The 24,012-nt window shown below is 42.9% G+C and overlaps 1 protein-coding gene across 1 annotated transcript in view; it reads left to right on the top strand.

The window, feature by feature from the left end:
- Nucleotides 1-21,428, top strand: part of Plcl1 (phospholipase C like 1 (inactive)) — a 323,106-nt gene extending 301,678 nt beyond the window's left edge. Inside the window, exon 6 of the mRNA XM_052192778.1 lies at nucleotides 21,105-21,428. Within this exon, the coding sequence (XP_052048738.1) occupies nucleotides 21,105-21,287 (183 nt within the window). The 3' untranslated portion in view covers nucleotides 21,288-21,428. The remainder of the gene's footprint in view (nucleotides 1-21,104) is intronic.
- The last annotated feature ends 2,584 nt before the right edge of the window (nucleotides 21,429-24,012 follow it).

Raw genomic sequence — 24,012 nt, 5'->3', positions numbered from 1 at the left:
TCCCTCTGGGACTGTGAGCCAAAATACCCATTTTCTTCTGAAGTTCATTCCATCGAAGTATTAAACCGTGGCCAGAAAGCATCAACTTTTTTGTAACAAACAAACACAATGTTTTCCCTTCCTGTATGACCTCAGCTTGTGCTAGTTGGATAAAAATCTAACCAGCATACCACAAAATAACGATGGCTGGGTCGTAGGTTTGATTTGTGAGATGGTTCTGTAGCATAGCCTTTCAGAGATGCTGGGTAGGTTCTTTGTAGCTGAAGAGAATCCTTCCTGTGGAGGTTAACACGCCAACCCTGACAACTGATACAGTTTGTAAGCCGGAACAAACGTATATGTGTCCAAAGTATCCCACGATCCACAGCCACATGCTGCTAGCAGCCAGCATTATGAATCACCTAGAACAAAAGTAGTTGATGGGTTTGTAAAAGGAATTATTTATTCTAGGTAGCCTGTATAAAACACACAATCCAGGTGTTTTTATTTACAAGCCGCTAGCCTGGGCTGAGCAGGCTTTGGAGCTGTTCTCACTTCCATCCCAGCCATCTGGCCCTTGTTACTTGCTGTCTCTCCTGGCCCTGTGCTCATGGCCCCATTGCCACTCATGGAGGCTTCCTCCTCTTACCTTGTCCTCTCTTCTTTCCCCTCTGGTCTCAACCTGTAACTACCAGCCAGGTTGCTGAAAACCCTCTTACCTCTGTCTACTGCCAATCACAGGTGTTTAGCCTTTTATGACCAATTTACTTGGGGTTGGGGAGTTAAGGTTACATAGCATCACTTGGTGCACAGGAGGATCTCCTCATCAGAGGGCAACCAGATCTTGGGAGCCAGTATTTAGCATTTGAATACCTAGCAGCAACAGACCAACCCCAGTCTGGGTTCTTTTATCTGGGAATTCCTAGTCAGTGGAAAGCAATTTCAGATTTAGAAGGTTGAACTGCTTTCCCTGGACATGTGCTAAACAATGTATTTCTCACAGACCGATTTAAAATATATAACAGTCATGGATGGCTCTCAGTGAATCTCCCAACCAGTGCTGTAGGCTTGGAATCACAAGCAAATCTGAGAGGTAGGGTGTGTGTGTGTGTGTGTGTGTGTGTGTGTGTGTGTGTAGGGGGGCGGGGTTTGTGGTGAGTTCCTTGGCTGGCATTGGATGGAGACCCAGCCCCCACCTGGTTCTTTCTCTGCTTCTTTCTCCCTGTGAGATGAGAGCACTTTCCTTTCAGGCTTTCCCAGTGCTGCCAAAGGCCTGAAAGAAACATGGCTGACCACAGTCTGAAAACTCTGAAACTGTGAGAACAAATGCATCTTTCCTTTATGAAAGGTGGTTGATCCCGGTGTCTCATAACGGAGACACAAACTGTGTGTGCTGTGTGCAAACATTCCAGTTGCTCTCTGTGCGGCTGCCTTGCTCCCAGTTGGTCCCCACCCTCTCAACCCCTGGTTAAATCAGACTTCATTGCTTTTCTTTTTTTCTTTTTTGTTTCAAAGCAAAATAAACAGATAAAGAAGGTTAACTACTTTAGAATTGCTTGTGGCCTGTGGAGGCACAATACTGAACTGACGTTTCATTCCTCCGATCTACTTAAAAGCTTGAAATTTGAGTTTTCTCTGGAATAATTCTACAGACACCTGAGAACTGTAGGTGCTTGCTGCTGGTGAGAACATGGCTCTTTGCACGCTGTTATTCCACACTCTCTTATTACACATGTTGCAGGAAACTGGTTCATGCTTATTGCAGCCTTGATATTCGACCAGTAGCTCCCTGGGACTGCTAAAAATAAAGCCAGCCCGTGAGCGCTTACATATGAAGAAAGCGTCTATTAGCAGTAACTTCAGTGAGTAGAATAGAAGACTCTCGATGAAGGACATTGTGTGTTCCGAGTCAACCCATATAGTTCTTGTGAGCTGAATCAGAAAAGGAGAAATCCAACCACTCTCTGCTCATTCTCCTTTATGTATAATACAGTTTAGGCTGGGAGAGAACGGATTCCATGGAGAAGAACTATTGACCACAGGAGCATCCCTGCTTTGTGTATGTGGGGTGTCTCTGGTTTTTTATCAAATGTCTCACCCACTGATCTCACTCATCATAAGCTCTGCAGAATAGATGGAGGTGGCAGCTGGAGGGATGGCTGTCTGTCCTCCCAGCCATTGGAATCTGTCCCCAGGACAAACAGGAGACAGTATAAATAGCACAGTCCCTGCAAGTCCCATCCAAGTGAAGATTCACATTCCAGGTTCTGTAAAACATACTTCTTGAATCAAAATCACTGTAGCATCAACTGGACAGGATCATTTCTGTCATCTCCATTTAGTAATCTCCACCTAAAAAGTATTAGTTTCATCCCCCCAAGTATAATTTTGTTCTAAGTAATTCTTCTCTGGTCAGAAAGAGAGATCAAAGAGTGGAATAATTACTTCTATCCTTGGTTTTTAAACGTCCTTACTGTTTAGACAGCTGTTCCTGGGAACGTCAGTTCTCTTGGATTCTTCGTCAAGGACACCCGGTAGCTGTTTGCGGAGGGATTCTCGAACTTTGCTGGCTTTAACGATTAGTCACACGAGAGTTCATGAATTTCACTGAAGTTAAACATGAGTACAACTGAAATTATCTTGATAGAAATGTCTGTGACAGCGCTCCCCTTCTTCACATGAGCTTTATTAGTTAATAAACCTCTGGAGCTGGACAGAGTTGTGCGTCCTAAAATGTGAGGTTCACCGAGCGAAGCCTTGGGGTGTCATTCACATGGGATCTGTGGGAATGGCGCTCTGTGCATTTGTCACATGGCTGCTCTGATATTGTCAGTCTATACGTTTGCTCTCTGGCTTCTGTTTGCCATAACATATTATGTGCTTTTAAGATTCCTCCATGTTCATTGTAATTATTGTATAATATAGTGATTTTTCCGTATTTTACACGTATGAGTGAGCCTTCATAATCTCACAAGGGATCGTATGTAACGGTGAGTCTCTTTGTGGGTTGACCTGTTTGTTTGTTTGCTTGTTTATTGTTCACTGACACACAATAGAGAATATTAAAGATCTAGAAAATGTTAGGTGAGGGAATCGCAGTTGCTCTCAGCTGGATCTTAACCTTAGACGAATTTGGCAAATAAACACAATGTAATTTCTAACTCCACAGGAGAAATACAACTTTTGCTGGAGCTCATATTTTTAGAACATTTGGTCCTCTTTTCAAGTCTAATAAAACATCCTGATAAGTAAAAACCCCAGGGACAGATCTTGGACTCCCGAATAAACAAAGGCTCTGAACTTATTAAAGACATTAAAATGAAAACACCTTTATAAATGACCCAATCGTATTTGGATGAGAGAAGTGACTTGCTATTTGTCTTTCAAATGGATGAGAAGCCGTCATGTGCGTGGCCTGGAGAAGTCCACTGTCAGGAGGCCTTCTCTCGGGCTCCGCTCCTTCGCCTTGTCGACCCTTGCCTGGAGTTTCAGCTCACAGAGCCCTCTACCTCACCTCCACCTCCAGGCCAGTGAAGCTCCCAGACCATTTCCTCCGAGGACTCTTGCTCTCCTGCCCACCTGGCCAACAGCTCTGTGTCACTCAAAATCCTGTACAAGCGCTTCCCTCTCTTTCCAGAGAAGCTTCCTGAACCCCCAGCACTCACACATCTTCTCCTTAAGCTGTCTGTGTCACACAGTGCCACGCCCTAGTTCCGCTAAGTCACTGTATTATCATGGTTTATATGTCATGATGCTAACCCTAAAACCCCAGATTGTAACTGGCTTTACAAGTAGGATCCTTAAAGAGGTCATAAAGTGAGCCCTCGTATATAGAGTGTGCAGCTGCAGCACACAGGGACTTGGGTTCACCTGGAAGGGGCAGTTTATCAGATTGTATTGTGATTGGCTATTGAATTGTAGCTGCGGCCATTGCTGTAAGGAAAGAGGCTGGAGTGAAAATAATGTGTCTCCATTCATCGCTAGAGGCTGGCAGAACTCTCTCTCTCTGCCTGCTGTCCAATAAATGCTAGCCACCAGTGTCCATTAAAATGTGCAGTGCATCATTAAAATTAAATGATGTTCTCAGTCTGTTCCTCAGTGGTCTGAGTACTGTTGCAAGTGCTCAGTGGTCACGTGCCTGGTGTCTCACCGTGGGAGCAGATTTTCATTGAGAGTGCTGGCTTGGCTGTTGAATCATAGCAGGATAAGCAAAAAGAGGGGACTCAGAACTGTTAATTCCTTAGAGAGTGAGGATGGGCATACCTACTAAATGACTGCTTCTGTCAGCAGGACCCAGTGTGAATCTCACCTCCACCTGGCCTTCAGAATGATGAATGAGGCTTGATCTTAAAATAGAAGCAGATTTCCTTTTCTTTTAGTATTCTGCACATTGAGGTTTTGCATTTTGAATCTGCTCCTTGTATATGGAGCTCCTTGTATATATGTTCCTACAAGGGAATTCTTTATGTTTTCCTAATTCCATAAAGTGAATGCCATGAATATGCACACAAGCCTTGAAGGCTTCCACGTTAACATGCTATAGCATTGATTGAATGTGAGTGCAGCTTGGGCCAATCTGCTGTGCACCAAGCACAAGAAAGAAAAACCTAAAACAATACAAGGAAAGAATGAATGGGTGTGGACTAAGGAACTGACTGTGGTGGCCTAATGCCCTTGAAATTAGCGTTCATTTATGAAAGGGTGCAGTCAGACCCATAGCTTATGAAAATGCTTCGGCACATGGAGTAAGGCTATTTTCTCTACTGCCTCCCAGGGTCGCCCTTAGAAGGGAGATTGTCTAGATCCGCTGATTTCTTGTGAGTTTTGAGATGTCTTCTGGAACATCAAACAGCCTGGCTGTTTGAGTCACTCACTGGGGAAAGCTAGAGTGGCCCAGGGCATCCTGCTAGAGACTGTGTAGGATGCTATGTCAATGTTCACTTAGGCTGCACTGCAAACATGACACTGTGGAAAGTGTACACGTTCACAAATGCAGTTTTCTAGGAATGCATACACTTCCTGAATCTAGGTAACAGTTATAGAATCTGTAGAGGGAGGTGTGCATATTGCCTTAAATTTGTTTCTAGAAAGGTTGTTGCTTCTTTTTTTTATTTATTCAATATATTCTTTATTTACATTTCAAGTGATTTTCCCTTTCCTGGATCCCCCCTCCCGAAAGTCCCCATAAGCCCTTTTCCCTCCCCCTGTTCCCCAATCCACCCCTTCCCACGTCCCTGTCCTGGTATTCTCCGACACTGCTGCACTGAGCTTTTTCAGGACCAGGGGCCCTCCTTCCTTCTTTCTGGGCACCATTTGATATGTGCATTGTGTCTTGGGTATTCCAAGCTTCTAGGCTAATATCCGCTTATCAGTGAGTGCATACCATGAGTGTTCTTTCGAGACTGGGTTACCTCACTTAGGATGATGTTCTCCAGTCCCATCCATTTGTCTAAGAATTTCATGAATTCATTGTTTCTAATGGCCTAATAGTACTCCATTGTGCATATATACCACATTTTCTGTATCCATTCCTCTGTTGAGGGACATCTGGGCTCTTTCCAGCTTCTGGCTATTATAAATAGGGCTGCTATGAACATAGTGGAGCCTGTATCCTTATTACATGCTGGGGAATCCTCTGGGTATATGCCCAGGAGTGGTATAGCGGGGTCCTCTGGAAGTATCATTCCCAGTTTTCTGAGGAACCGCCACACTGACTTCCAGAGTGGTTGTACTAACTTGCAACCCAACCAGCAGTGGAGGAGTGTTCCTCTTTCTCCATATCCTATAAGGCTCAGTCCCAAATAAGTCCTCAAAACATTATATCTAAGATTGTAAATGTTTAGAAAGTAGGGAAACAGTAAAAGATGAACCATTTTACTGTCCTTGACCATGTGGGCAGGCCTGTGGTGTCTGCTGTGAACTGATCTTGTTCTCCCTCTTGGCTTTTAAACCTGATTTGCTATCATTCACTTTGCACTATTAGCAAGTGAAACATATGGAATCATTTCCTGAACTGACAGATGAGAAAACTGGCTTTAACTAGTATTGGAAAAAAGAGTGCTCTCTCTCTCTCTCTCTCTCTCTCTCTCTCTGTGTGTGTGTGTGTGTGTGTGTGTGTGTTGTATCATGGTAGAAAATAATCAGCAGTGGAATGGTGGGCTTTGGAGATGTTTGATTGACAGTTTCAGGGTTTACTAAGACCATTTTCCACCTGAAGTTTGTGAACAGCATGTTTACGTAGAATGACAATGTTGACTTATGCAGGTCAGTGACACATCGTTGTATTTGACAACTTGGGATGCTATCAGAATTTATCTGCAGCTCTATATGGAAGCAGAGGAATGGACCAAATGGCTTCCCAGTGATGTTTCTAATCCCTGGAGCCCAAGTGGTGAGTGGTCAGAAGCACTGCTCTACCCAAGCTCAGAGCAGGGGTGCCCTCTGCTGGACGACGTGAGAATTTCCCATTGTATGGTGCTAGACATGCATGGAGCATAGGGAATCTATGCTTTTACTTTTAACTAGGTAGATTTATGCATACGCAATTAATGCGACTCTTATGTTTATTTCTTGAATGTATTTTCCATTCCACATAAATAAGGGGTCTGAAGTAAGGAGAAAGAGCATTGGACTGCTGGGATATATCAAGCTTGAGAAACAACCCCCAAGTTTAGTCTTGTCTCTCTCTGTTCCATTTCATATTTGTTCTTTTTCCTTTTACAATTCATGGTTTAGTTATTCATTGTTCAGATTAACTGTATTTGTGTATTTATTATATACATAAAAGGCTTTTAGAAATGAATTCCCCTCCAGCATTCCTCCTCTCTGTCCTCACCCACATCCAAACTTCTTGACAAAGTTGTTTATGCGTGCTGAATTCACCTCCTTACCTCCCGCTCCTTCTTAGCCAACTTTAATCTGTCTTCTCCCCCGACACTCCATTAAATCATTCTTTCCAAGGTCATCAGAACCTTGTTGCGAAATAGTGTGAACACTTTTCAGCTTTTCTTGTACTTACTGGTTGGGAGAGCCCCTCCTGCCCCTCCTGCTCATGTTCACACTGCTCCTGGCTCCTTGCTGCATCTCTGGCTTTTCTCCCAGAAGCCTTTGCAGACCCTTCACTCTTCCCTCCTTCCCTCCTACTAAATGTTGGTGTTTCTCTGAGGTAGGCCCTTTCTCTCTTTGACCTCTCTCTCTCTCTCTCTCTCTCTCTCTCTCTCTCTCTCTCTCTCTCTCTCTCCATGTCTACAGATGGTTTGGATTCCTTTCTGTTTGGTCAGCTCACAGGCCTCTCTTGCAGAGGTGTCTCTGCTTATCTTTGGATGATCCCCGCTCCCACATGCGTCATCGGTGCCACCACCCGACAATATCCACACTACAGCCAAGACAGCGCATCTCCTGTCTGCTCTAGTGACCCCTGTCAGATTCCTACCTCAAAATAATGGAACTGGGTTTCTGGGAGGGAGATCTTTTTTCTGATTCATGCTCTGTTTGACCAGCCTCCTGGTTATCTCGCTAAGAGCCATTTCTTCCCTCAGCCCCACTGTCGTGGCTGCCTTTCCCTACCATGTGTTTTTAAATTCTCCTCTTTCTTATATGCTCCTGCCCCTTTTATAGCACAGCAGATGGGCCAACTTTTCTAAACATAAAAATGGCATGACCACCTTCCAGCTTTGGCTTCCTTCAGCCCTTCCTGCAGCTCCCGGAGTTACACAAGCCTTGACCACTCTTCCACACCCCTCCTTTCCAGTTCCTTCTCTCATCATTTCTTCCAGGTTCTCCCTACACTGGACTTGTTCCCCTTCTTCAAGGGCATGGGGATGTGATGCTGCTGTCTGCCCCTCACTCCTCCTCCTCGAAAGCCCCCCTTTGAGTTGGGGAAAAGGTTCAGTCAGGAAAGGGCTTAGAAGCAGGAGGATCTGTAAAAAGGCAGGCCTGGAGGTGGGCACCTATAACCCCAGCACTAAGGAGACAAGAGAATTCCTGGAGCTTGTTGGTGCCAGTTTAGCCAGATAAGTGAGAGACACTTTTGCACAGTGTGTGTATGTGTGTGTGTGTGTGTGTGTGTGTGTGTGTGTGTGTGAGAGAGAGAGAGAGAGAGAGAGAGAGAGAGAGAGAGAGAAGAGAGAGAGAGAGAGCGAGCTGGCTGTCACATACCACATCTCCAGGACTCCTTCACTGGTCTGTCCCTTTCCCATCCCTCCCGCCACCAGCTGTGCTTGCTCTGTGTTCCCACACAATCCTGTTCTTCCTCACGTAGTTACTTCCTTATCTCCTTCCCTGCTTTACAAAATTATGTGGATTTTAACACAGCACATCTGAACCAAGCTCTAATTAATAAACCTTTAGGACGTTAAGTGACCTCTAGGATGCCCTCATTGTTTCCCAGCAAAGGAAAGCCAGTGGCGTTCCTAAGGTCACTGAGTCAATCCAGAAGGCGGTAATCATAGCTGCTGGCCAGCAAGGCGCTGCTCTTTTTTCAACCAGTAGCCTTAGTGTGATAGCAGCGTAGGTCAGAGATGATTTTCCCTGCTATTGACCAGGAGGTGTGAGCAAAACGCAACGTGCTTGTCCCTTCCTGCTTAGAACATTTCTCTGAATCACAGGAGCACAGACTGTCGGGGTTCTTCCTGTGAGACACTGAGGCAGAGCACAGAGCACGTCTCCTGGGCCCGGGACATCTCACTCTACAAATAGGGATTCGGGGACAGTGAGTCCTTTTCTCCTTCCTGGGGAGGCACAGTGGGTGGATTTCTCTCTTGGCGTGTGACCTTGAGAAGGCTCAGCTCCACACAGCTCTCTTTCCTTTAATTTAGCTGAGTCAAACTGGCTAAGCCTCTTTGAACTTCTAACTTTGACTCTCTGAAAGGATTAATCAGACTGGCTTTTCTACCTGGTGTAGGGCCATCTCATAGGTCTCTGGCCTGTTACTGATTGTATTGCTGTTTTTCTTGCTTTTGTTTAATTGAAATAGAAATGACATCATTTCCCTCTTCTTTCTCCAGTACCTCCCATGTGAACCCCCTTCTCCCTTTCAAATTCATGTCTCTTATTCTTTTTTAGTTTTACATATAGATACAGATATTTGTGCAAATAAATATATAAAGGCAACCTGCTGAGTCTGTTTAGTATCACTGACCACTTGAGACTGGATAACCTCTTAGGGGGATCATCTCTAGGGAAGACAAATTCTCTCTCTCAGCAGTTGTTAACTGATTGTAGTTCTTCATCTAGGAGTGGGTTACCCTGCAGTGGGATGGCCACTCCTGTCGGAGTTGCTTAGGTCTTTTTGAGGCAGTCATACTGCTGAGATTTCCTGGGTCTAGCTTAGCTGTCACATCTAGAAGACAAAATCTTGTAGTAGATTTCTGGTTTTCTAGCCCTCACAGCGTTTTTGCCCCTATTCCTCAATGTTCTCTGAGCCTTAGGTGCAGGAGATGTAGTGGATATGCTTCAATTGCGTCTGGGCACTCCAAAGTCAGATGTTTTCTGCATTTTTGACTAGTTGTGGCTTTCTGGGAAAGTCTCTATCTACTTAGGAAAAATGCTATTTGATGAGGGGTGAGAGCTATGCTTATCTGTGGGCATAAGGGTAAACAGAGTTCAGAGTATAGTTAGACCTTATACTTGCTTTGGAAAGTGGCAGTAGTAGATTCTCTTTGAAATCTGTGGCCTCAGCAGCTAAGGGTGATTGGCTAGATTTATAGTTCTAGATGTGATTTCCTACCTATCGACTGCCTTAAGTCCAATTTCTGAGCTGTTGGTTGCAGCCAAGATAAATGTGCCACTCTCACCCTTTAGGGAACTCTTGCTGTCCTGATTCACGGCCCTGTTAGATGTTTTCTTCCCTTGGCAGCTTACATAGCATCTTTCAGTACCATAAAATTAGTCCTCATGGAGGGACTTTCTGGTCAGATTCAGCTTAATTCCCCTGAATCCTGTGTCTTCAGTCCATGGTGTCTTCAGCACAAGGGCTTTCTGGGAGGTGACCAAGAGCAACGGCAATTGTCTGTCTTGTTTTTGGAGTTTCTTGGACTCCCTGGAGAAACACTCAAAAGGATGATTCTATTGCTTGGCACTGGAGTTTTTGTTAGTCTGTGATTTTTGAGGGGAACATTATGACCCCAAGAGACATAACACCATTTAAATTATACACATATATTTACATATATGTTTAATATATGCATATGCTTATGTGCACTGTGTTAATTATACACAGATCTAGAATTATATGATTTCCTATGGCTTTTTTAAACTCCCTTACTGTTGGTGCTCACGAGTGTGCTGAGGAAGCAGAAGAAGAGAGGCCATGGTTGCTTTATTTACTACAGAACCATAATGCAGAAAGTATCGTGAAGGCTTGTCAGAAGAGTTCCCGATTTTCTACTGCAGTAATTGAAAGTTCACCTTACGTTTTTCCTTGTTTTCTTAGTTCACACATCAAGTTCTAAGGAATATCAGCTGCTGTCATGTCAGAATGTGAGCGCCCCCCCACACCCCCTTCCCACTGGCTCCATTTTCACAGAATTCTATTTTGGGAAGAAATCTGAGGCCCAAACAGAAAGAAGGATTAGGGAGGCATTGGCATGACACACAACCCAGTAGGTTTTGTGACTGTGTGGTGGGTTCTTTTTTCAGGGATATATATTTATAAAGTTGATTTAAAAATAAAAAGGTAAGAGTGATGGTATTTGACATTTAGAAGAGATGTTTTGACACATGTATGTGAGTTAGTGGTGTGAATTCCATAAAGCCGGCAGGGGTGAGGGTGGAAATGTGAGTCTCCTCAGAGATGCCACTCACTCACTCGCTGCTGTGACCTTGCTGTTCAGTCTCTGTCACTTTTGGTCACTGAGTCCTCAGGGTAGAGACATTCTCCTCAAAGGTGTTAGTGCTATGTGAGCTTTGATTTGGGTTCTGGGTTAAAAAGTAACAGTGTGAACATTTTGATGGGGCATTTAGGCTAATTCAATGTGTGCTGGGTAGCAGGTGTTAACACTGAATGGATATTAAGATCCACTCATCCATATTAATTAATGAGATTGTGTTTGTATAGAGATATGTAGAGTGGTGTAAACATAGTAGTGATTAATAAATTATCAAGCCAGCATGACCTTGAATGAACAACCAAAACAAAGTTTCTAGACTTCTCACATTTGTATAGGGTTGAAAACATGTAACATCCACACGTGTGTGCTATAGTAGTTTGTGTAGGGAGTGGCCTGAGTGTGATATCTGTAACCGGAATGGTCTCAGACTTGTGGAGAATGGGAATAGTCCTTTTCTTGGAGTAGCCATTGCTTTGGTGTTTAAGCAGATGCTCTGGTGGATTTGAGACAGCAGAATAAACACTCACAATAGAGCAGGTCTCCATTCAGCCCTGGATGTGGAAGTCGAGTTGGCCATAGACTCAGCAGGGAGGAACAGAATACTCACCAGGAGCTGTACCAGCCTCACTTTGGGGTGGATCGTGTCTTGGCAAGTCTTCCTGGCAACCCTTCCTTCCCATTTACACAGAACTGGGACTCAGGCCAGCAGGAACGGGTGCTTTCCAGTTCTGGGAATAGGCCTGGGCTACATGTGCTCACATTCAGTCTACTTAAACATAAGTTGTAGAGACTAGAGAATGACTGTCCTTGGAGAGAAGACACATCAGACCATACACTAGGCTGGAGGATGCCAACATTGGAAAGGGGAGTAGAAGGTGTCCTTGGAGTTGGAGAACAATAGACCAGGTGTCACAAAAACCCGTTTGCTTTTGAAAGCTATGGCACAGCGCTGGGTCGAAGCAGCTGAAACTGGTTTGAAGTCTGTTCACCTTGGTCACGGTCTATTGGTTTTACATCTTCACTTTTAGTCTAGCACTTCTGAAAAAATTACTTTTTGGTGATCAGCCAAGTACCTAATAATTTAAAAGAAACCTTACACAAAAGGTATCATATTGCATTTTAAAAATATATTCTTCTAATATTAGTAAGTATCTTTCCAGTTTTGTCAGCCCTGGCCTTTGGGGCAGTCTACATCTTTCAAGTTGTTGTGAGTCTTTGGAGATGATAATGGTTTTCAGTTACTAGAGGTAAAGCTTCTACAGCAGTGGTTATTCCAGGTCTTCCTGTGATGTCATACAGCAACCAGAAGGGTTATATGAGTTTAGAAATCAAGGTTGTTTTTATAGTTTGTAGGTCATCAGAGATATTGGAAATTTTCAACAATGCTAGTTTCTTGAAATTTTATTTGAAATGTGGTTCATTTCATTAACACCATGGAAGAGGTGGGTATCAATCTCCTATCTTTTCTTACTAAGTCTGTTAACATAGAGATGAAGAACATGAGCAGGGGAGGGAGAGCAGAGAGTAGGGAATCAACAAGCCATGCCTTCTGTTGTGCTGTTGAATGCTTCCTTTTCCAGAATGGCAGCAAGGATTATCAGGACCCTAGGATCCTCCTGGGAATAGAAATCCTAAGGCTTTCAGAGTCATGTTTTTCAAGTTTAGCTTAGGGTGTTCTATTATTCAGCTCGCTGGTGTTGAAGCAATTTTGTTGACATTTTCTGTAAGTGGATTAGGCTTGCAATCATTGCCCACAGCAGACAGATGGCCTTTCAAACACTACTCCCTTGAAGGGAACCCAAAGCAGGGAATCTACAAAACTATAACAGGTCTGTCATTGAAGATGATATTCACCATTAACTCCTTTTGCTGACAGACAAGTTCGGTTCATTTTTACTTTCTCCTGTTTTAAAAGAAAGAGCTGTTTAAACTCCCCTCCAGTATCCCTGAGTTAACATCTTTTAAAATCTATATTTCATCTCTGCTACCCCAGACCTAATCGGGAAAGTGGCCCCTAGGGCCCCTTTCGAGGATTCTCACTTCTCATGGGCCTGGGAGCCTTTTTAAGTTTTGGCTTTCTGCTTCTCTATCATGGCAGGGTTCTCCTCCCTGCTCTCTTTCTGCCCCTAATCTAAAAGTCCTGTCTCCCTGCCCAGTCATTGGCTGTATTATCAGTCAATAATTCTTTGTTATCAATGGAAGGCAGCTGAGGGCAGGGACCTCAGGTCTGGAAACGTGGCTTTTGGGAAATAAGAATACGCACTAGAACAATACCCAACACTGAAGTTCTGAGGTAATCGGCTACCGGGGGTGAGAGGGGGGTCACTCATCCTGGGGATCCCCAATTAAACTTCCACATCCGTACAGGTGCATCTTTAGAACAGGATAAGGGAGTATTACAATTCTGGTTTTATTCTTGGGAACAGATTATACCTAACCTTCCCTAAACCCTGTTTGTCACTGCCAAGGGACCTTCAAGGTTTATGTTCCTGCAGTTCTGATTCTTCTCAAATTGTGTGAACTGCCTCTTTGGTGACAAACTTTCATGGGAGGTAATTTGGGCTCATTGCTACTCCAAGGAGGGCTGACTCATATCTGAGAAGTAAGTAATCAGTCCTCCCGCTAATAGCATCCTTAAGAGTCTTAGCTCATGTCCATCATGAACCAAATTCTTTAATGATCTCTATGGAACTGATTTATTAACGTTTATGATGGCAGCATACTAGGAGTGTGCCATCAAGAAAAACATTTATCCTGATATTAAAACATTTATATGTATGTAGTGTATAATTATTAAAAACAATCCATGCTAATCCAACTAATCTCTGGCACCGACTTTCTTGATCTGTTCCCAGCCGGTACATAGACCCAGACTTCCTGTGTCTCCTAGCCAATGCCTCTCCCACAAACACTGGCTCTGCTTCTCCAGAGCTCTGAGATTGCTCTCCTGGCCCCTGTGGCCAGCCGGTCAAGACTGGCTGGCTTGCACAAATCCCCATAACCCTGTAAAATGAAAACCTCAGAAGCTTGTAATGTACCAGTCAGATTTATAACAGTAAATCTTCAACCTCCCAAATGCCCACACAAATAACTCAAAACTCAATTGATATGGATGCAAGCTGCACACCTAGATTGGACAAATGTACCCTATAGTATTTAATCGTCTAAGAAATTCCCAGTTACTTATGGGTCCGAGGACCACGAGGTTCTGGCTCCTCATCCTCTCCTTCAGGTACCATCTTGTCTTTCCTGTCTTCATTCTTGTCTCTCTGTCTCTCTGTCTTCTCTGTCTCTGTCTCCTCTCTATAATGTTCAGCTCTGCCTTCTCTTCCACTGCCCAGTCACAGGCCTTATCTGAATAATTAAGATTTCACCTGACTGAACCTGGATTTGGGCACTCTTAAGGGAACAGAACATACAAGCAGCAATCCACAATGTATGTGTTGTTTTAGTTTCTCAGATGAAGGATATTGATAAAGGTGGGTTTGACTTATTTTTAATACTAGTTTAATTTTTGTAACATTCACGTATTTTATAACATATTTTGATCACATCACTCCCAACGCCATGTCCTCCATGCTCCTATAACCAGTTAGCACTGCCTATATGCACATGGCCGTGGGACCATCCACTGGGACATGGCCAACCTATCAGCAGCTGTGTCTCCAAAGGAGAGTTGACTCTTGCTCCTCAGGAGTCATCAGATGCCAGTGGCTCCTCTTCTATTCATGCTGGGACTTGGACAGGATCTTTCCTTGTGCAGCTCATGTGCAAGTAACTAAGTACAGCTGCCGTGAACCGAGGTGTGCAGCTCCCGTGTCAGCTCAGACATCTGTAGTCCACAGCCCTCCCCCATCTGCCAGCTCCCAGTTTTTCTATCCATTAACCATGATGTTCCCTGATTCTTGGATGGGCAATGTTGATATGGATAATATAACAGCTGTTGATCACTGAGTTATATACACTTCATATTCTGACCCACTATTAATCTCTGCAGTAACCGTGACACTCTACAAAAGAAGCTTCCCTGACCAAAGCTGAGAGCAGCACAAATCTGGGGGCATAAACGTATTTAGAATTCAATTCGACAGCATGAGCATTTAGCAGAGTAGCAGCAGGGCGTTAGTCTAGAGAGCTTGTGAATCCTCAGCCCTGGACTTCTGGCCAGGTTTCTAGAATCAGACATAAAATCTCTCCTGTGGGACAGCCCTTCTATCCAATCAGAAATCAGCTTGTTACACTCATAACCATCCTGTCACCATTGTACCAGTGGGCACGGTTTGCAGCCAGGTCAACATTACAGCATGCAGGGTCCAGCACTTGGTGAGACCACTGATGTCTTTTCTTCCCCATACAGAGAGCACTAGGAGCTGGCCAACACAGAGAGTTTCCCCATCAGTGGAGGCCGAATTCTCTATGCCCTATATCCAAAGTGAGCAGTGTCTTCAGAAGGTGGTTCTTACCATCTAGTCTTAGAGGTTTTAAGGCTGTGAAGAGATAGCATGTCCATTTCAACAGTTATAAAGAAAAGAAAAAAATGTTTAACAGGGCCTGGCTTACAGTCCAGAGGTTTAGTTCATTATTGTCATGGTTAAAAACACAGAGGCATGCAGGCTGACATGGTGCTGGAGAAGGAGTTGAGAGTTCTACATGCAGATTGTCAGACAGGAAAGAGAGAGAGAGAGAGAGAAGAGAAGAGAGAGAGAGAGAGAGAGAGAGAGAGAGAGAGAGAGAGAGAGAGAGAGAGAGAGAGAGAGAGAGAGAGGGCCTGGCTTGAGTATCTGAGACCTCAAAGCCTACTCCCAGTGATATACTTCCTGCAAGAATGCCACACCTATTCTACCAAGGCCATACCTCCTATACCTCCTAATAGTGCCACTCCCTATGAACCTATGGGGACCAGTTTCATTCAAACCACAACAGCAACAAAGATCAGAGTCAATATCCTTCATTATTTGGGTCCTCCCTAACCAATACTTCCTAGGGAGGTAACCCACTCTGGGCACAAAAACTTTTATTTAATGACCTATGTTTTATGGGAACAGCATTGTTCATTCATGCAAGGTACTTCTTTTCAAATTCCATATATATATAAACATATATATTCAAATTCCATATATATGGAACATATATATATATATATATATACATATATATGTAAAATATTTCTTAATTAGCTCTAAGAATAGTGGATTTCCATAGGGCTTCTTCATGTATCCTTAGTTGAGGCTAACCCACACTCTACCCTCTCCTTTCCCCAGTCCCTGTGTCCTCACTTAAACCTTTAACTTCAAGAGTTCCTCTCATCTCCTGTGCTTTTAACCTTGCTTAAGTAATATGGAGACTCCGTAACCTATGACTTCTGAATTAGTAATGGCTAAATAAGCCTTTAAATGCTCCAGCTACCACACAGTAGGTAGACTAAACAGTGCTCTCATTGCCACCTTGGTCTCTGGGAGCATGATTCCATTAGTGGAATCTATGGGAAAGGGGTTCCCTGGCTGTGGATGTGTATTCTCCCATGGAAGGAATATCAGCGTTGCCAACCTGCCCGTAACTGAGTGTACCCTGAGAAACAAGCTGCTTCATTTCTCTATGTGTGATTGTATGCATGCAAGGGTTTTTCTGTTCCCAGAGTCCTAGCGAGCTGCCTTAAGTATCTGTGGTGTGCTCTGATACAGCACACACATTTCCTTCATATGTGACAAAGGCACAAGCCACTGTCTTCTTCTGTTCTCATGAGCTAATGCCACAAGGGAGGTGCAGTTGTTTGTGGGAAAGGAAGAGGTGAGAGCCGTGGGTACCTTCTGAGAGGGACTGACTCACTACAGCCAACACTATTCTCAAACATTTGGAGGACTCTGCATTTTTAATTTTTTTTCTAAGAGAATTTGGAAAAATAAAAATCCTGAGTATCTTCTGATAGATTATAAAACATATGACTAATTGACTATTTGAATTTTGAATTTTGTTTGCTTTCACGGGAGTGGTATGAGATAACAAGACATCGTTTCATGCTCAGCATCTTGGTTTTCAAGTCGTATTGGCTACTATTCAATCTCCTGAGAGTATTATATTGACCACAATCAGCTTACGAGTCCCAACCACATGAGATCTTAGTGTATGAGAAGGAGGGAGACATCATAAGGACTAAGCTGTTAGAATTAATCAGAGAGGTGACTCTGTGACACAGTAGCCACATTTAAAGTCTAAATCCCATGGAATGTTTCCCGACTTCCAGGCAGTGCACCTTAGTTGCCATTAATGGAGTTAAAGGGATTTGGCGAGGAATGTTTTATGTTTGTTTTTAAATATACATTAACAACCATTAGTTTTTAGCTTCAACTTGTAATGATATATTATGGTTTTTCTTGTTTCCGACTGTTACTTTCTCAATGAGTTGGAATTGCTGTGAAACCTTATATTCAGAAGGCAAACAGCCATGGCGGTTGGGGGTGCATGCCTCTCAGGACTTGATCTTCTTGTCAGCATCAGGATGCTGGGATACTCTGCTACCCTCTGTTCCTTTGAATTAAAGTGTCTTCAACCCCCCAAACCCCAGCTGTGAACTCCCTCAGGCTTCCTGACAGAAAAGGAGTGGCAACTTGACATTTCTTTCAAGTTGAGCATTCTGTGGTCAATTGTACATTAATTTTGTATAATATGCCTGGCAACCCAGATTCATTTTAGTGTATTAGAAGTATTTGGATTTGTGTGCAGACTCCTCCAAATGTTTGAGAATAGTGTTGGCTGGAGTGTGTTGGTCCCTCCAGAAGGCACCCAAGGCTCTCACCTCTACCTTTCACACCAACAACTGCATTTCCCTTGAGGTGAAAGAACATAAAATTTTCCAGGTTTTGCTCTGTCTTCTCCTTTCAAGAGAAGAATAGTATCAAACATTCTTTAAAAATGCCTTTTTTGGAATATGCCTTAAATACATGATATATAACTATCTTTTGCCTAATATAGCTTGAAGGAAATGCTACAATGACAGAGATGTTTGAAGGAAGGCAATCTGCTCTGAGCTGACTGGTCTTTGTGGCAGAGTGGAGAGCAGCTAGCTGGTTAGAGGAAATTGCTGAGTAAAAAGTACACATGGAGTTATCCAGGGCTCCAGATGCACAGGCAGCAGAGGATGGCCTTGTTGGACATCAAAGGGAGGAGAGGCCCCTGGGAAGGCTCCATGCTGCAGTGTAGGGGAATACCAGGACAGGAAAGTGAGAGAGGGTTGATTGGGGAATAGGGGGAGGGGAGATGGGTTATGGGATTTTGGGGGGGACCAGGAAAGAGGACAACATTTGAAATGTAAATAAAGAATATATCTAATAAAAAAAGAAAAAGAAAAATTATTAAGGAGAAATGCCAGAGTGGGTGTTTAGTAATGCACATCACCTCTGTGCACTGTTCTAGAATAGAAACTGAATGTCTCTCCCAGTCCCAGGGTCTCAATTAGGAAGATCCAAAGGAAAAAGAGCAAGAGCGTGTGGTTTCTTGAACCCCAGACCAGCAAGAGCCTAATCTAGCTCCTTTAAACCACGGATCCCAGCCTTTTCTCTGTAAGCTCTTCACAGCCCTTTGTTTTCCTCCCTTCATGCAGTTTTATCTTCTGTCTGTCTGTCTGTTTGTTTTTCTTCTGCTGGTGCCTGTCGTCACTGGGTCATCAAGAGATGATGTCACTGTGTTCTTGTATACTGGTACAAACTGTTTTCTCCAACTGACCATTGTCTTTTAGAGACTGACTTCTGTTCACCAGAACTGGCACTGTCTGGAGTTTAGGCTAGGATGCCACAGCTCAGAACTGAGGCTGTAGCAGTGGCTCATTCAAATGCACTTGTTAACCTGCTGTCAGAAAAGGCCTGTGAGCGTGTTATCCATTCGAATGATAGCTCTCTGTGTTTCAAATGTTTTCTCTTTCAACTACAAAAGATGCCAGTTTACTTTCAAAAGAGTTGATGGTCACTTTGAAGCTAAGCTAGAGTCTTACAAGTAAAACTATGAAAATGATCTTGGGTGAAGTCACATCATTAATACAGGCTGTTTATAAAGGACTTTTTCCATTTAAAAAATATGTACGCCCTTGTGAAACAGATGCGTTTTAAATATGTGCCTCAGGTCTCTATTACAAGACAGTTAGTTGCAAGTTATTTATGATGGAAGTAGAAAGGCTTAACTGCTTCCTCGATCATTTTATAGCTTTTTATTTGCAGTCATTAAATCATAAACAGTCTTTCAACCTGTTTCCTTCAGTCTTTGGACTGTGAGGAAGGCTAAAGATATTCTGGTTATGTCCACAGATAAGGAAATAGCCTACCCTGCAATCAGTGGGAGGTTCATTTGTCCCTGCCGGGTGTTCTTACTGTATCCCATATTCCTGGCCCACATCCCATCTCCAGATTCTGCCAGCCAGTGTCATGTGGTTAGCCATTATTTTCTGTCTCTGTTGCTGTGTGGATAACAAAGAATAGGTGGTTTCACTGTACTTTGAAGAGTGTATGATTTGCTCTTGAAAGAGGACATGTCTTGAAGGTGAAGACCACACACAGACCCTTGTAAAAACTGCAGATTCACCACCGGGCAGCTACCTGACTAGGGAAGGTGGTCTCTGTGGGGCTCTGCTTTATAATAGATAAGCTAAGGTTAATAATAATACCTACCTCCTGGCATGTTGTGACAACTGAATGAATAATTATGTCAGAGTAGAAGCTTACCTGCACCGAGTAGGCCCTTTATGTGTGCTCTTGTCTTTACTTAATAATTGCATTTTACAAATTTTAAATGGCTTCAGTATCCAGGGTCCTGAGAGGACTCACTGATTATTCATGCTGTTAAGAAACTCTTCCAGTTTCCATGGATGCTGTGAATATTTTTCCCTCAGGAAATGTATCTCTAACTGACAGGCCTCAGCCTCTCCTTATTGTCTTTGAGGATGTTCATGTGATTAACATAGAGTGTGGGAAGGGATACTGGGCCTAAAGGAAAGTCAAGACTTCAGTCTGTCCCTGTCCTGAGGTGGTTGCGACCTTGTACCAATCATGTGACCTCATCATGCTCAGACTCATTTCTTCTCACGGGAAGAATTCACCTATCCAGCCTCCAAATGGACTTCTAAAACCCTGGTCCGCGCTTGGGGTGACTGAAGACCGTCCATTAGCACAGACACTGGCAAAGCACAGCCACAGCTTATCACGAAGTATCAGAAGGAGGAGTTAGCTATCCCCACAGCAGGTTAGAAGCAGCTCCCGATGTTATCAATTTTGAGGAAATAAACATTTTTAGGCATTTTTAGCAGGTAGTCTATGCAACTCTCAACAAAATGACATTCATAAGATTAAGGAAAGGTTATGTTTCATCGTGGAATACTTTGTCTATTAAGTGCTTGTCCCCTCTGAGTTAGCCTGTGCCTTGTGGAATGTGCCACCGTCCCTCATCCTTCCTGGTTCGTTTAGCCTCCTCTGCTCTGAGAAAGGGAGGAAGGGGGAGTTAGCTCCTCCTTTGTCTGTATACCACAGAAGCACGTTCCCAACTCTGCACACATCTGTAGCTCTTCAGGCCCCGAGCCGGTATCAATGCATGCACTTACACACCCTAATAATAATAATCTCAAGTCAAAAACAGAACTAGCAGGAACGATTTTTTTTTTTTCTGACAGCCAGCGTGTCCCAGCGATGGTCTTGTGCCTCTTACTTTGGTGGATGAGTGGCGCCTGGAGAGACTTCCATCCATTAGTCAGACAGGAACATTGTTCTCAGGATGCTGAAAAGCACAGAACGAATGTGGGTAGCAATGTACTAGCAATGCACCAGCAGAAGTTTGCACGTATCAAACCTTAGCAGGCACGAGGCCGTGTGCGCTCCACCACGGGGTGCTTGGCTCTGCCCTGTTTACTTTGGTGAACCAATTTAATCTTCAGTTTTATTGAAGAACATATTTCCTCATTTTCCTCAGAATCTAGAAATGTTTGTCTGACTGGAAAGGAACCGCAGTAGTGTGAAAGTCTCAGACCAGGGTATGGGAAGTTCAGGTGTCCTGAGTGTGTCTACCTGAGGCTCCCCCTACAGGAATCACACGGAGCCAGCCAGCAGGCTGGGAGCTGCTGTGGCTGCTGTGGCTGCTGTGGCCAGGTCTGAGTTTCCATAACCAAAGAGCCACATCCTCCAACTATGCTGGGAAAGAAGTTTGAGTGTATCCCTGGAAAAGTGTGCGCACAGGTCTGGGTCTCTTTTCTCCTTCATCAGTGTCTCTCGTGAAACTGAACCTGGTTGGTGACCTTCTTCTTTGCTTTTTCTACCTGGACAGGGACAAGGAGACCTGCTGAAGAATGCCAAGAACGAAGCCGCAGAGAACATAAAGCAGATCCAGATGGCCTGTTTGTCTTGTGGACTGAGTAAAGGCCCTGGCGGCAGCGCGGAGGCCAAGGGCAAGCGCAGCTTGGAAGCCATAGAGGAGAAGGAGAGCAGCGAGGAGAACGGGAAGCTGTGAGCTGGGCAGTGCGCATGCCCAGGCCGCGCACTGTGGCTTCTCGTTCTTGTCTTTTTGCTTTGTTTTTACATTCTTCAGATGTTCACAGAAATGATGCCCTCTGTGGGGTGTTGTACATAAACATATATTTTCACAGTGTCAGTATTTTACTGTAGTTAATTTATCTAAGTTAAAACTTTTAGTAGCAAGGTTTTAAACTCTGAGCTGTGAGTATATACTTAATATGGCTGCCTGTGTGCGCGTGTGCATGTGTGAGTGAGTGTGTGTATGTGTGAGTGAGTGAGTGTATGTGTGTGTATGTATGTGTGTTTGTGAGTGTGAAAAAGAGAGAGAATAAGAGAGTTCCTATTAAAATATTCTCTGTCGCATTGTTGGTTTTAGTAAGTTATTCTTTTATCTTTATGATTATTTGGGGACAGTTGATTATCTGAATTCTAATGAGCATCTATTATAACCCATTGCTGTGGTTAGTTTTACCTCTCTGCCTTTGTCATATAACTTGGAGATCTTAGCACAGCTTATTATTGAAGAAAACCAAATTTATAAAAGCAAATGTGTTTTATAGATTACATATAGATTTAAAAATTCCTAAAAATTACATCAGAAATGAAAGTGGATAGAAAATCCTTTAAACTCAGAATTCTGGAAAGATACATTCACTTCTTCATTAGCAAAATCTTTAAAATATTTATTAAATAAAATCAAATTTAGGAAGTTTCTGTAGATGTTTACTAAGCATGTGGTTTTGGTAGAAAAGCTTACCACAGTGAATGTGTAGCCAGCAGGCAGTACTCTGAAACATACTAAATACCCTGTTGTAACTAGCACTGTTGATACGACAGTAACATTCAATTGTGAAATTTCAAGGTTTGCAGAAAGACCTCATTCTCCTGAGCTGGGAATATAGAATTATTTTCTGTTGCCAGTTTGGGAAGATACAAGTGCTTGGCAAGGATTAGATTTAGTATAGAGTACTAAATTTAAATGTGAAGACATTGTTAAAATAATATCATCATATTATCATCATCATATTGAGCTGGCATAAGCCAGATAACATCTTTATATGATTTGAGAACTAACTAATTAGACAGCATGTATTTTAAAACATACAGTAAAAACCACAAGCAAATGGCTAATTAGGGTACATTTATAATTATATCTAGATAATTTTACCCTAATGTCTTCATAAACTTCTTAAATGTAATGTTCATTCATTACCACCAACAGAACTAAATGTTCTATGGTTATGAAAGAATATATTTATTTAAAACGTTGCTTTTATTTTGAAAAGCTTCTTAATTAATTTGATTAACAAATATGCTAATTTGGGGGAGCCTAGAGAAGATAATCGTTGAAATTCTGCAAACATAAATATCCTCTACAGCTACTGTGTGATTTCTGACTGTTCTTAATACCACTCTGTTCTTGTTGCACATTACCAAAAGAGTAAAGATACTGAAAACAGATTTCTTGATCTTGTTTCTTGTAAATTTATTGGGAAAAAAACCAAAGTTCTTTTGTTATATAAAAATGATAGAGTATGCACTGGTTTCACAGACCAGATATCATAAAAATGTCCCAGGCATGTGGAGGACAAGTGACTGGGTTCACTTGAAGACAAATTTCCAACAGTGCATGACCGCCTGAGAGTTAGTTACCCTCTGCCCTCTGTTCCTCTTACCCTGCTGAGAGGAATGATGAGGAAGAGTAGCCACGATTCCCTAGGTCAGAAAGCTCAGTGCTGTGGACAGAAAGGAGAGCTACCTTTCATCTGTCTGCCTGCTGGAGGCTTCCTGGGTATCTCAGATTCCATTTGGACCAATCCATGCCTTACAGGTGATAAAGTTGGGTGGCAAAAACATGAAGGATATTTATTTTTGCTTTTCTTCGGGTTCAAACGTAGTCTTCAGACATAGTGCCTAGTTCATTCCCCATCTTTAAGCTCTTTTCATGTGCATTATCTATGTGCATCTTCTGGAGAATGTGCTGTGGGCTCTGCCTCCTCTGATGCTCTTCCAGCGGTTGTCCCTACCCTTCTATCCAACTCCTGAGCATCTCAGGAGGGAGATGGTGGGAAGTGAGCCCTGCCCTGGAAGAGCTTTAGAGTTGCTGGGACGATGCCCCTATGACAGTGTTGCCTTTGGATAGACCAGCAAAAGCACAATGACAGACAAACTGTGTTTGGTATTCGTACACCACATTTTTTACAGCCTACACATGTCTATCTCCATTGTAGTCTTGACCTACCTTATGGGAAGCCTCTTCTATCCATTATCTTTTGATGAAGTAAGACAGTTATTATATGTTAGTTACTAATTCTATTTTTATTTTTATATCACTAGTGGAATCTGAGGCAGGGATGGTAAGTATAACCACTGACATTCATAGATGAGAAGTCAGTCACTGAAGAAGCAAATGAAAAACTACATTTGAACTCATGTCTGTCTGATATTATGTACAAGAGTATCCACATGCCTGGGACAATTTTCAGTGATGCTTGTTTAATTTTATTCTCAAAATTTTAACTACATTTGTAACTCTCTTGTCAACACAAAACATTTATTGTCTTTCTTCTGAAAACATTAATATTGAAGCTCAAAAACAGACAAGTCTATAAAATAAAAATAAAACTATCACTTAGTAACATTTTGATTTTTGTTTCCTCAGACATTAAATGTAAGTGTGCATGACATTTTAATAAAATTGATGTATTTTATTTAGTCAT

The sequence above is a fragment of the Apodemus sylvaticus genome, chromosome 9 (genome assembly GCF_947179515.1).
Source record: "Apodemus sylvaticus chromosome 9, mApoSyl1.1, whole genome shotgun sequence".
NCBI classification, from domain to species: domain Eukaryota; kingdom Metazoa; phylum Chordata; class Mammalia; order Rodentia; family Muridae; genus Apodemus; species Apodemus sylvaticus.
This window is presented reverse-complemented; position numbering and strand designations above follow the sequence as displayed.